This window comes from Sciurus vulgaris (genome assembly GCF_902686455.1).
Source record: "Sciurus vulgaris genome assembly, chromosome: 9".
Lineage (NCBI taxonomy): Eukaryota > Metazoa > Chordata > Mammalia > Rodentia > Sciuridae > Sciurus > Sciurus vulgaris.
Genome location: NC_136469.1, coordinates 145,795,008 through 145,808,741, shown reverse-complemented (window position 1 = coordinate 145,808,741; position 13,734 = coordinate 145,795,008). Strand labels below are relative to the sequence as shown.

The 13,734-nt window shown below is 63.0% G+C and overlaps 1 protein-coding gene across 1 annotated transcript; it reads right to left on the bottom strand.

Annotated features, from left to right (window-relative positions):
• Positions 1-2,043: 2,043 nt before the first annotated feature.
• Positions 2,044-6,819, bottom strand: SPON2 (spondin 2). Its single transcript, XM_079153381.1, has 5 exons — positions 6,553-6,819; positions 5,886-6,109; positions 5,621-5,812; positions 5,004-5,178; positions 2,044-2,368 (listed from the first exon to the last, which is right to left on the bottom strand). The coding sequence occupies exons 1-5, from the start codon at positions 6,773-6,775 to the stop codon at positions 2,184-2,186; spliced, it is 999 nt and encodes a 332-aa protein (XP_079009507.1). The 5' UTR covers positions 6,776-6,819; the 3' UTR covers positions 2,044-2,183.
• Between the last annotated feature and the right edge of the window lie 6,915 nt (positions 6,820-13,734).

The following is a 13,734-nucleotide window of genomic DNA, read 5'->3' as shown; positions in this document are numbered from 1 at the left end:
CGACCACAGATCCCACTCAGGATCCTCTGGTGTGGACAGTGTGGACCCTCCTTGAACTGGCCTTCCTCACCCCAGGCCGGCTGCTGGGCTGTCGGTGGGAAGTGTGTCAAATGCAGGTCTGTGTGTCTGTGTTGCCTGGGCAACAAGATTGGCCCAGGATCGCCCGTCTCACACCTTGGGGCCCCGCCGTGGTCTTTCTGGGTGACTACAGGGTCCTCTGTCCTCCCACCCTTGCCCCTTGCTGCCCTCTGTGCACAGAGCCTTCCTGGGGCCTGCCCAGCTCCATGCCACAGGAGGCGGGGAAGTAGACATGGGGCCACAAAGGTGCTCCACAGGACTGCAGGCCCTGCCACAGCCTGCAGTTCCTAACGCAGGTCGAGATCTGGTCTGAGGATCGTCATCTCGACGGCATTCAGTCGTCCATCTGCTCAGGTTTAAGTCCATCAGCTTGGCGCCTTCCTACTCTGGGCCTGAGCTGCTACCTGTGCTCTCCCAACGTAAGATGATCCTAGCCCTGTGGCTGGCAGTCTGGTCCTGTAGTTTGCTGACCACAGCCGAGGGCGTCAGGGCCGTGCGCCCTGCGTGGTGGGTCGCACGGGCGGGGTTCCGGGGTGCTTGGTCCTGGGCAGAGTGCAGCCTCCGGCGGGGCTGTTCCCTTCATTCCTCATGCCTCAGGCTTCGCCCTGCAGGAGACTTCAAAGAAAGCCAGCTGTGGCCCTGTGAGCTTGGGCTTGTGTCCAGGACTTCCCAAGGATGACAGGGTCCAGGGTGCTGGGAGTGGACCTGGGGTCTGACTCTGGAAGCATCAGGGGTAGGGGTCTTAGCCAGCCTGAGAGTGGGCTACCAGGCCCCCTGGGTGCAGGGGGGCCCATCCCCATGTCTGGGCTGCTGGGGAGGGCCAGGGTCCCATCTTCTAAGTGCCTCTACCCCATACTGTGGCCCACGGTGCTCCAGTACTGGGGGGCTCTGGCACGTGCAGCAAGGGTGCCGGGAAACCCCTGGCCCGTGGCAGAGCGTGGGCTGGAGTGTGTCCCAGCAGCTGTGCGGCAGAATCCCAGGGGTGGTGCTGCCCGGGCGGTGGGCCTTCAGGAAGGAAGTGGGGCCTCTCAGCAGGTCGTGGGTCATTGGGGCTGGGCCTTTGATAGGGACACTGGGACCCAGCCCCTTCCTTTCTTCTACTCCAGCTGTGACATGAATACTTAGCTCCACCCCACAGGCTCCTCACCTGGATGCGCTGCCTCACCACAAGTCCCAAAACAATAGGTCTGCCAGACCATGGGCTGAAACCTTCTACATGCTGAGCCGAGATGACCTCAGGTATTCTGTCACAGTGACAGAAAGCCAACCATCAAAGGTACCTTCGAGGTTGGAGGTAGTGGCCGCTGAGCTCAGATCCCTAGAGGTGCCTGCTAGTGGCCAGCAGAGCTCTTCCCGTGGGAGGGGACAGAGCCAGGGCCCTGTGGCCGCAGCCATCTGCAGTGCTCCGGGCTTCCCGTCCCTCCCCCGGCGTGTGCTCTGGGCTCTGGGAGTGGTTCTGGTGCTGACTGCTGGCTTCTGAGGCTTTGATGACAGGCCTCCCCACTCCCTCCGTCCTCTCAAATGTGTCCCCTATCACCACACACCCAGTGTCCCTCTGCCATGGGGTCCAGGAGAGGTGTGGGAATGGCCACCATGTTTACCAGGGACAGATAGCCTTTATTCTAATGCAGAGAGGTGGCGACAGGAGGACACCAAGTCCAAGGCTGCCCTTCTCCTTATCTCTTGTGTGGCCACCCTGCTCCCTGCCAGCAGCAGCTCAAGGTGGCAGCGGCGCCCCAGGAATGGGGTGGTGGTGGCCTGGGGCTCCGGGTGTGAGGTATTCCACAGCCTTGTGTGCACGGGGCTCGGGAGGGGTCCAGGTGTGGCCCTCTCCCACCCCGGATGGCGTTCCGCGGGGGCAGCCTCCCAGAAGAGCGACACCTTACAGGGACGTGATCCAGGGCGCGGACGCGCACCTCGGCCAGCGTGCCCGGGGAAGGGCCTGCGCCAGCCCTGCAACCTACTCTCCCCCAGGGGCCCTCTGCTGTTGGGAGTGGGTGGCATGTGGCTTCCTGGCCTCGGCCGCCAGCCGCGTCTCCCGGGCACCCTGTGTGCCCGCCCTGAGGAGCCCGAGGCCCCCTGGGTCGTGGGGCGCGGGCTCTGGGTTAGACACAGTTATCAGGAACACACTCGGCCTCCTCCTCCAACTCAGGGCAGGGGGTCCCGTTGTTGGCCGGCTGGACGCGGACGTAGCGAGTCCTGCGCTTGGCGCTCAGCTTCCCACAGGGGCCTCCACACAGTCCCCAGGATGACCACAGGGAAACCTCACAGTCCAGCGGCGTTTCTGGAACTGACCAAGCACAGGGGCGGGGTGAGGAGCGTGTGGAGGAAGCAGAAGCCAGTCCAGGAGCCCGCGTCCATCTGCCGCCCCGCAGGCTGCTGAGCAGGACGGCCCTGCCTCTCGGCACAGCCCCGCAGGGCAGCCTCAGGGGTCCTGGGCGCTGCCCCAGGTGAAGGGCCCCTGACACAGCCCAGCCCGTGGGCCACCGCGGCCCGCGCGGGTCAGCTTGTTTCTGAAGACGGAGGGCCCTGCTGACCCAGGGTGGGGCCTGGTCCTGCTGGACGCAGGCATTTCTGGTATTGTTCTTCTTTCTTCCCGTGTCCTGTTCTCATTGTATCCATGGAATTTAAAATCATCAGTTTGGGATCACAATTAAAGCACCTGGTAATTTCCATTGTCCAGCCAGATGGACAGTGCTTCTCTGTGGTCACTGCCCAGGGGAGGGTCTCCCCCCACAGGGACCAAGAGCCCAGATGTGTGTGCCAGCAGCCAGCGGCAGGGTGGTGGCCTCACGCCGCAGGCTCAGCTCTCACACCCTCACCGTGCTTCCTGCTCTGCGCCGCTGAAGGACGAGACCCCAGAACAAGCCACAGATGCTGGAAGAATCGGGAAGGAGGGCGAGGACGAGGGCCTGGGTGCCACCCAGGCCCTGGAGTGTCCGGAAGCCCCCGCCAGGCCTGTGCTAGAGCAGCCTTCTCCACAGCAAGAGGGTGAGACAGGGTCTTCTAAGACCCTCTGGAGCTGGGGCTTCAGAGGCAGACACATCCCAGGGCATTCCCAGAACCTGGCCTGAAAAGAGGGCCCTGGGCAACAGGCTGGGGGGGACAAGAGAGCCCTAGGCAGCCGGGCCCCTGGCCTGGGCTGTGAGTGCTTGCAGCCCTGGGCCTCACCGTGGACCTCTCCGGCCTGAAGACCAGGGGTCCACTTGCAAGCTGGAAACAAGGGGAGCCTGGGCATGGTGGGAGCTTCCTGGGCGGCACCCACTGCTGCCCGGTCTGGCCTCTGCCCCGGGGAGCAGAAGCTCTGTGGGGTCTGCTCCCCAGGGATGGTGGCAGGTGCCAGGCAGAGAACCCAAGGCCTCGGGCACGGTGGGTGTGAGGAGCTGGCATAAGGCCCTTCCTGGGGCCTGTGTGAGCAGGGCACCAGGATTTCGTTGTGCTCCTAGACTCCATGGTATTGGATGGCAGGGCTCAGCTTGAGCCTGCGCCCTCTGGTGACAGCTCTGAGTGGAATTCTCTAGAACGCCACATCACCCACTCCACAATGTGGTCCCCGCTGACCAGCCGGCTCCATTCACCCCACTCACACTTCTCTGTGTCCCTCCTCCACACAGACCTTCCCCACTGTCCCTGCCTGCCCTTCCCTGCACTGTGCCTTCTGCCCCTGGCCCTGACTGCCACACGTCCCATGCCACGTGGCTGGATGCCCGCCATGCGTGGGACAGACAGAGCCTCTCCGGTGATCCGCCACATGTGGCTCTGCCCAGCCAGCACAAGTGAGGGACACAGGCTGTCCCCCCATTGAGTGGGTGGGGTAGTGCCACCTCCCAGCACACAGAACTGTCCTCTGAGAGCTGGGGCAGGAGTCCCAGGACGGAGGCACTCGGACTTAGGCTGTGACTCCATCTCCATGGTGCCAGCCAGCCTCCCGTGAGGCCCTGACCTGCCGTACATGAGGACAGAGGCCCGCAGGAGAGGCTGGGCTATGAGGAGGCCTGATTCCTGTCCACTGGGGCAGCAAGGCAGAGGTGAGCAGGCTCCTGGCATGCCAGATCTCGGCTGACGCCGCTGGCTGGCCCCAGGAACGTCTGCGAGGCCAGCTGAACTAGCCCTTGCTTCTCTTAAGGCCTGTAAGCAGCTGAGAGGCTCACCCTGCCCCTCCTGTGTCCAGGGAGGGAAGCCCGGCCTTGGGACAGCTCAGCTACTGTCTACCCCACGGGGCTGGAGGTGGCCGGCAGCAAGAGAACAGTCCCCTCCAGGCCCACCCAGGCAGGCCCCTGCCACCCGGAGACAGCTGTCGCCCCGTGAACGGCGACCCTCTGGCCGCCCTCTGCTCCTTTGGTCAGTGAAGAGAAAATGGGGCCTGACCGAGCAGACTCTGATCCATCCCCAGCACCGGGACATGCCAGTCACCGTGCGCACCTCTGGTGGGCGTCGTCCCTGGGACCTCTTTCTAATGCCCCAGGCCATGGTGGAGGGTGTTCTGAACTGCACGTGTGAAGAGCTGCATCTGCAGTTTGGACAAGCACGTCCTGCAATCCCTAGGCACCAGCAGCACCTTTGCCGTGATGATGGCACGTCCCCCGCAGCTGCTGGGACTCGGATCTGCGTGACCCGTGGGCAGCCGTCCCTTGGGTGTCCCAGGGAGGCTCACGCTCAGGGACCATGAAGGACAAGCCTGGCCAAGTGGCACTGCCGGGGTGGTGGGGCCACAGCCCCTGGTGGCTCAGGCCACAAACAGCTGTGGCTTCTTTCCCACGTGGCCAGCAGTGGACACGGAGTCCCAGGGTGGGATGCTGGGAGCTGGTGCCTGGGGCCACACGTGTTCCTCGAGGGCAGCCGTGCACTTCCCGGCTCTGTGGCTGCCTCGTCTCTGCCAGCCTGTCTACCTGCAGTGTGCAGGGGATCAGACGCCTGGACATTACCTGAGAGGTTGTCCACGATCTCATTGTCCCTGCTGACCAGGTCCAGGGCAGGAGGGACAAAGGCCCTGGGGCTCTGCCGGAGTCGCACTAGGGTCACTCTGGCAATGGGCGGCAGAGACTTCAGTCGCGGGTAATAGAAGGAATTCGCTGGGTGACTGGGAGAGGAAGACGTTATCTGTGTTGGAGAAAGAGAGGGCGTTGGCACAGGGGTCAGGAAGTCCACCTTCACGCGTGTGGCCTACTGCACAGCATCCAGTGTACAGCTGGGCACTGCTGGAAAAGAGATCCCAATCGGCCTCGTCCGAGCAACACCCACGCCCAGCACAGCTGGCCACGCGCGCCTTGGCCTCCCCCTGAGCCCTGGGCTGGCTCGCGTGCCCTCTGCCTGGCGAGGGAGGTGGACGGGGCTCAGTGAGACGCTGTAGGCTGGGCTCCCACCCCAGGCAGGGACGTGCTCCTCAGCAGCCTTGAAATGGAGGCTGGGAAGCAGGCCAGGAGGGGGCCTGCAGGACCCCGGTCTCACTCCATTCCCTGCCTCATGGCCAGCGGCCAGGTGGGAGGACAGCGCCGCCAGGGGCAGGAGCCCAAGGCCAGCCCTGCCACCCTGGCCCACTCACCTCGGTCACAGTGTCCTGAGGGATGGTGGCGAAGTTGGGGGAAGAGAAGGTGAAGCCACTGTCTGTCCCCGCGTCGTGGGGGTAGAGGTCCAGGGAGGCCTGCTCCTTCCAGCGGCCTCCCTCGCACAGGTCCAGGCTGTCCACGCCCACAAACCAGTCGGGGCTGGGGACGATGCGCACGGCGAAGGACACCTGCGTGTGGCAGAGGCTCAGCTGGCTGCAGCCTGGAGAGCACCTCCCGTCCACCCTCTGGGGCCAAGCTCACCAGCGAGTGCCGGGGCTGCACCTCCAGCTCCGTGGAAGTCTGCCCAGTGCCGCTGGGGACGGCGGGGGCCGAGAACACCGCGTGCACACTCTGCAGCTTCTCTCCCGCAGCCTCCATCTCCCTCATCAGGGCCCAGGCCTCCCCACGCTCCGCGAAGTCCCGCAGCCCATTGCTGACGTAGGTGTCCTTCCTCCACATGCTGTAGTCTGAGCTGTGCGCGGCCCCTGTGCAGCAGCCGGGGTGTGAGCAGGTGGCCGCGGCCGCCCCCCCAGGTGAGCCCAGTTGGCCAGCCCAGGTGGATGCCGGCCACGTCCTTCCTTCCCGGTCGCCCGCTCCCTCAGCCAGGAAGCAAGGAGCCTCGTCCACTCCTGCCACTTGCAGACGGTGATATTCTGTGTCCGCACATGGCAGAGGCCCCTGCCATGGCTGGGCAACTGATGTCCAGCCGACCTTGCCCATGACTGCCACCCTGCTGCTCACTACATGCCAAGCTCAGAACGTCACTGGCTGGCACATAGTAGGTGCTTAGCAAATATCTTGGTCTGCTGGACGAGAGCGCCCCGAATTGCGGCGAGCTGCGTGGGGCGCCGGTGGGGCACCGGCCTGTGCTGAGCCCTCCCAGTGGGGCGAGTGCCTGCGGAACCTGCTGGCAGGGGCTGCCGCTTACCCAGCAGGGAGGACCACTGTGCGGGGGGCCGGAAGAGCGGGTACTGCTTGGGGAAGGCCGTCTGGCTCCACTTGCCCGTGAAGGTGATGCTGTACTTGGCCGGAGGCCGGGCCGTGCAGACAGCCTCTCCCCCCAGCGGCCGGCTGGCAGCGGAGCCGAGCGTGGCCAGGAGGAGGGCCCAGAGGGAGCTGCCCCGGGCCGCGGTGGTGCTCAGGCTTTCCATCTGCGCACAGGGAGAGCAGCGCCAGCACCGTTGGCCCAGCAAGCCCCTGCCCACACGGCCCCGGGCGGGAGCAGAGGGGCTCCCGGCGGGCCATGCACACCCGCGCCCTGGGGCCTTCCTCCGAGTCCCCAGACCCCGCACCAGAGTAGCACGCCTGCCCCTGGACAGCCGACGTGCCTGCCAGGGCCTCAGGGAGCCGCAGCCTTCCGGCCCTGGGGGTGGCCAGCGCTCGCCCTGCCTTGCTGAGGGCGCTGGGCCCAGCGCGCCTAGGCCGACGGGCTGTGGGCTTGGCACTCGCCAGCGGTGGCTCCCTGGTGTGCCTCCAGGCGCCGGAGCCTGGTCTGGCACGGGTGTGTGGCGTACGGTGCGTGCAGGCGAGCAGCAGAGCTCAGGGTGGCCTGCCAGTGTGGGCTGTGGGAGGTCCCAGGGGCCAGGGTCCGCGCTTCCCAGGGACCTGGGTGACAGGGTACTCACCTGACAGGAGCAATGGCTGCTGCTGGCCCCACTGGAACCCAGAGCTCCTGCTTATGCCCTGGGCAGCAGCCCACTGCCTGGTTCCAGAGTGGCAGCAGACGATGGGGAGAGGGCTTCTCCGTCTGCCTGGGGCCTGCAGGGGCTGCTGCTCTCCAGCCTCCCCCGGGGCTGACTGGGGCTGACCTGCTCCAGCAGCGCTGGATCCCGCCCGGCCGGCCCTGGCCGCACCCGCTCCTTTGTCTTCCCCTCCGTCCCTCCCTCCTGCCCTCCTCCCTCCCTCCCTCCTTCCCAGCACTCCCGGCTCCGGGTGGTGCTGTAAGCCACTGTGTACTCAGTCAGGGAGAGCTGGGGCCAGGGCCACAGAGTGCCCATTCTTACCTTGCTCACGGTGTGACCTGCCCACTGTATGACCTGAAGAGGGAGGGGGGTTGGGGCACCAGGGCTCCCAACACAGCACCCCAGGACTTTGGGGCCCTGGGTGTCAGACAAACACAGCTGCTTCTTTCCCATCCAGCCTGCAACTGTGCAGAACAGCCCAGGAGGTCCACACTGCTGGCCAGAGGGCGGCTGGGGTCAGTCTCTCCCAGAGTGGCTCAGAAGCAGGCCACAGTGAGGTGCTAAGGATGAGCCATGGAGAGGGGGCACCCTCCCTAGGGGCCTGCATTGGTGGGACAGTGCTTTCTGCAACCACCCCATGGACACCCCACACACCCCGAGAAGTCTGTGTGGCACAGCCTTCACAGGAGGAAGGCTGGCTTGGGCCTCACACCGCTTCCCCTCCAGGGAGACAGGCAAAGATATTCTGCAGTTTTATTGCAGCCTGATGTCAAGAAAATGTTTACAGAACCCCAGTGGAGCAGTCAGTCGGGAACTGGAAAGCTCGGTGCTCCCAGCCTGCCTGCAGCCCACCTGCAGGTCCAGGGGCCCTCACCCCACAGAGCACTAGGGTTTCAGAACCCTCCTACATTCATATGCAGACAGAGACAGACTGGGGAATAAATAGAATCAACAAGAATAGAATGCAAACACAAATGATCTAACCTGCACTTCAAATAAACACCAGGACCACAGAGAAGTAACTGACACCGATTTAGCCTGCGGCCTCCAGGAAAGGCCAGTCTCACTCAGGAGTCCCCACTGCTGAATCATCTCAGGACCACCAGCACTTGTCGGTGTGAGTTATGTCTGTGGAGCTTACCATATTCTAGATAAGTGCTCACAATACTTACTAATTCACTTAAAAGGAACAAAATTCAGCTATTGCGTGTTAGCATAAGCAACATGATGTTTTATTAAAAAAACAGCTTCTTTTCAAAATAAAAGCCTTAGCAACATGGCCTGGTTCTACCTTGGGCAAATCTTCACTGTCTGGCCTAATAGGAGACAGCTGGGTTCGCATGTCCGCTTCTGCAGGCAACTGCCAGATGTGTGAGTTGAAGCCCATAAAGAATTCCTTGCAGGGACACTGGAAAAGGGTGCCCACCTCAGCAGGACCAGCCCGCACAGACTCCACCGACTCCCGTTCGAGAGAGACAGTGAAAGAATGCTCTCCGGAGCAGCCTTGACCTCGTGTAGCCCGAGGAATCCCTGGTGCTCCCAACCCAGACTGAAGTCGATCCGGAAGTTTGTTTCTCAGGAGGCCTGGGCAGCAGTTCTGCATCTGCTCTGTGTTCTAGGACCCAAAGGACAGCAGTAACAGCCCAGTGGCATTAGGAGGCTCCTTTCCGTCTCCTCAGGAAAACTGCAACGCCTGGGCTCCAGCTGGGAGCTGCAGCCAGGGGACACAAAGGCCCCAGGTGTCCCTGGCAGGGCTGCCCCGGAGTCAGGCGTGGGTGGCAGGGAGCAGCTTCACCTGTGGCCAGTTACCCCCACCAAACATGCCTGAGAAGGTTCTTGGACATGATGGGGCACAGGAGTCTCTGCCTGTTTAGAGAGGGACACCCACCCAGGAGGCCTGGGGACAGGTGGACTTCATTCCTATGCCCGTTGGCCCCTGGCTGAGGCTGGGCTGGAGTCTGCAGGAGCAGAGAGCTTGGTTGGTGGAGAGTAGCACCTTTGTCTGCTTTCACAGACTCACTGGAGACCCTCTGATCCTCAGCTCCTCTGTGAACAGGCGCTGTATCTTCCCAGTGAAGCCCACACGCCATAACACCCTGCAGGGTCCCCCAGGGACACACAGAGCAAGTCCACTCACTCAACAGGATCTGAGCACCTCCTACCTCCCAGAGGTAGGGACACAGAGTGACCCCAGAGGCCTGGGGCCGCAGGTCAGCTATGGGAGGACACGTTCTGTAGACTGGGTTCTGTTACTCAGCAAGACGGGGGTCCTCTGAGGACAGGGCTTTCCTGGAGGCCACTCAGCCATGGCCTGAGCTAGGGTTCGAGGGGGGCCTGGGCAGGGCTTGCTGTGGGCCGGGGTCTGGGGTGCCCTGGGGCTCCCTGTCCCACATGGCTACAGGCCTGCTGCCCTGCCCACACCCCAGGCCTCCTTTAGCCTTGCTGAAGCCCAGGTTGGTAGGCACTGTAAGTGACTGACAGCCAGCACTCCCAGGGAGGTGGCACTCCTGAAACGTGCCTGCTGGCCCAGGGAGGTGCCAGCGTGGGCCCTGCCAGGTGCTCTGAAGCCTCTCCCCACTGGGAGTGGGAGATGGCTGTACTGCTCAGCTGGGAGGAGCTTGGTGGGCTGGGACTCCAGGAGCCCCTGTGCTGAGCAGCGCACAGGCCTGCCAGCCGGCACCCTTCCCTCCGGGTCTCAGGTCGCAAGCCTGCATGACAAGAGTTCTTTGAGGGCTGGCAGGGCCCCTCCCTGGGGCCTGGCACCAACCCCAGGGCACTTCTGCTGACTCAGACGGAGTCCCCACCCGGGGGAGAGGCTGTCTCCTGCAGGCGTCACGCCTGGTGCCTTGTGCATTCAAAAACTCCCCACAGATACCACATGTGCCGGCCCTCGCAGGCACACGCATTTGCTCACCTACCCAACACACATTTACCTCAGGCCTGGCTCCTGCAGGTGCCCCGCCTCTGAAGGCTGCTCCAACCCTCGGGGCTTCTGTCCCAGGAATGGGGCCTGCCGTCTGGCTCTCCCTGGCACACTGCCCACTTCTCCCTTCACCCCTCAGGCCTCCCTGCACGAAGACCTCCCAGCTTGCTCATGCCCCAGGGTCTGTGCACTCCCAGTTCCTCTTCCTGAAGAACTCCTCCCGTGCAGAGTCGTCTGCCCTGCCCGTTTGGGTCTCAGGGAGAAAGCCTCTGACCAGCCCAGAGGAGCACCTGGACAGGGCCTACCACTCACACCATGGTTTTATTTTTGATGAGGGTTCCTGCAGAGAAGAAAGTCCATTCCAACCAGAACAAGCGGGCAGGTGTGCTGCAGGGTGTTAAGTGGCTGAAGGCAGCTCTACTGGGCTTCCAGGGTCCAGATGCTGGACTTGCTGGACAAAGACTTCAGCACTCCAAGTGTGCTCAACAAATAAAGGAAGCGTGTCTGAAGCCTCGAGAGTAGTGGACACCAAGCAGCAAGGGGAAGGGCCCGTCTGCAAGGAGAGAGCAGCACGGGAAGCACCGGGGTCCAGCAGGAGGTCTGAGCCCTGCACTAAGGAAGCAGGGCGCTGAGTGCACCTGGCCTGGGAAAGGGAGAGTGCAGAGGCACGTGGCCACCAGCAGACACGGGCAGCAAGGCACAGTCACACCAGGCTTCCCAGCACGCAGGGAAACAGGCACCTGCACGTCCAGCCAAGTCCACGGGACCGGGAGATGGAGCGCACTGGGACACGCAGTCAAACATCCTGGCCAGGTTCCCACTGGAGAGCCACACTGGCCCTGGCCAGAGGGCGCAGTGCCAGTGGACTGGGACATGGCTCATTCAAAGTACTGAGAGAAAAACACCGTCATGGAGAAGACCACACTCCAGAAATGAAGGGGACACGGAGGCAGGCCCTGTGCCCACAGCAGATTCGTCTCCGGGAAATGCACAGGACCCAAAGGGCAGCAGGAGACTCAAGCGGAGATGAAGGGCAGGTGGCGTGGACTCAGCCCCGGGAGCGGGAGGCGCTCAGGCCTTATTGCGCAGGCACCTGTGTTGACGGGGTCCTCAGCGAAGCTGTGTCCAGGGAGGGGCTCTGCGAGCCATCGGATCGCCAGGCCTCGGAACTGCTCAGCGGATTAACCGGTGGACGGGTTCATGTTGCCAGGGGACTGCGGGGACCTGGTGCAGACCGCAGGGTGGGGCGTGGGCTGCCCCGGCCCCCTCCGCTCCCCGTCTCCCTTCCTGGCTGCCCCGAGCTGAGTCGCTTTCCCCATCTCGCTTTCTGCCATCTCGGGCCCAGAGCCAGAGCCGCGGGCCCGGAAGGAACCCTCCGAAACCAGGAGCCAAACCAAACCTCCCTCCTCCAAGCTTTCTCTCGGGCATGTGTCACAGGTAGGAGAAGCTGGCAAACAGCCCCGAGGGGCAGTGAGCAGGAGGGCAGCATGGGCACTCAGTGTCCACAGCAGCAAGAAGAGGCAGGAGGCCAGGCCAACGGCCAGGAAGCAGGCTTCAGAGGAGACGAGGATGGCGTGCACAGTCAACCTGGCCCTCTCACCTGCTGACAGGCCTGCCAGACCCAAGGCAGGAGAAGTCCTGCAGAGGCAGCAAGGCCCCAGGTGCCCGTCTGGCCGGCACAGCGGTGGGACGGCCCGCAGGTTGGCTCCACCACCCAGGGCACTCTTCCGGGGTCAGCACATACGCCTCAGGGCACCTGGGCCGGGTTCTGGGCTGGATCCCGTGTTAGGACTCAGACTGGGAACCCACAGACAGTGACGGGGTGTCGCGCAGCCACCCCTTCAACAGGAGACACCAGAGAACCCACAAGCTGTGGAAATCAAACAGCACACTCTCGTGCAACCAGAGGACCCAAGAACTCAGGGGCGAGAAAGCACACGGAGGCACAGGAAACCACGCGGAATCCACAGGCTCAGCGGGCGGAGCTGAGCCGGGAGGGGTGCACGTGCACACGCGGAGAAACGGGAGGCGCGTGAGGCAACCACCGCCGCACAGCCACCTGTGGTCAGGAGCGCAACAGCCGGCCACGCTGAGAGCCTGCCCAGGGGACCGAGGGACCGTCAGGCTGGGCAGGGAGGAGCCTGGAACCCCTGTGCCGGTGAGGAGGGTGGACACGACACAGGGCGCAGCCAGCGGAGGACGCCTGCAGGCAGGAGGTGGAGGCCCCGTGGAGGGCCCTCCACAGCACACGCGCCTGCCTGGGCTGAGGCGTGCAGAGCCCTGAGCTCTGAGGGCCGGCTGGTGTGGGCTCCTTGGTGTGGACGTCCCCTCAGAGCGAGGCTGGGCCTGCCCTCCTCACAGGGACACCACCAACGAGCAGGGGACAGTGACAACCAGCCCTCCTGGAATGTCCACAGAAGTAAAGGGGAAGGAGCTCGTCTCTGATGCAGCGTCACCTTGCACTAAAGCCAGATGAAGGCTCCGCAGAGCGGCCCGCGGACGGGCCTGGGAGCCCAGCGCAGCAGCCTGCTGGGAGGACCTGCTTTGCAGCAGCTGTGCCGAAGTGGGTCCATGCAGCGGCCGAAGGAGCAGGACCGCTCACAACCCAGGGTGCAGAGATGGCACTTAGCGGAACCCACGCGTTTGTGACAGTGGTCCCTCTACAAATCTCCTGACAGACCAGGAGTGACAGGGTCTACGTAAGAAAGGTTGGATGTGAGAAGCCCACAGCGACTATCTCAGTAGAGAAGGTCAGAAGCTCTTCCTCCACTGCCCCATGCAGGGCTTCTCCTTCGAACCCGAGCCATCGGAGAGGACGAGAAATGGCAGCATCTGCACTCAGAGGAGAGGGTGAGGGTCACTGTTTGCAGACGATGGGGCCTCTTATGTGGGATCCCTGCACAGCACACAGCGCTCACCTGCACAGATCCACACGTTCAAACTGCAGGACCAGAAAATGAATCCAACCAAGGAACCGACAGCAAAGCCAACACTCAAAAATCAGCCGTGTTGCTATAGCTCATTATGAACAATCTGCAATTACGAGGACATATACGAGGGCGTCAGAAATAAAATAGAATGCACAGGAAGCAGCAAGGAGGCGAAAGACTTGCACAATGGAAACCACAAAACATCCCTGAAGGTGTGCAAATCTGACGGAACGGAAGTGATCCCGTTCTCCTACTGGCAGACTAAATATCGGCTAGAGCTCACAGCATCGAGTGTGCTCTACGGATTCCATGCACTCCCTAGAACGATCTTAATAGTGATTTTACAGAAGCAGGAAAACTCATTCTAAAAGCCACACGGAGCCTTGAGGAGCCCCAGACAGCTAAGAGAAATGCCCACAAAGCCCGGCGGCAGAAGAACAGCACTCACACACAGCAACAGAGAGTCGCGGAGCTCACAGGAAAGAGCGGAGCAGGGAAGCAGAGCCCCGGGGCCGGGTGACTGCTCAGGGAGGTGCCAAAACATCCAGGAAGAGAGCAACGCAGACGCCAGGCCG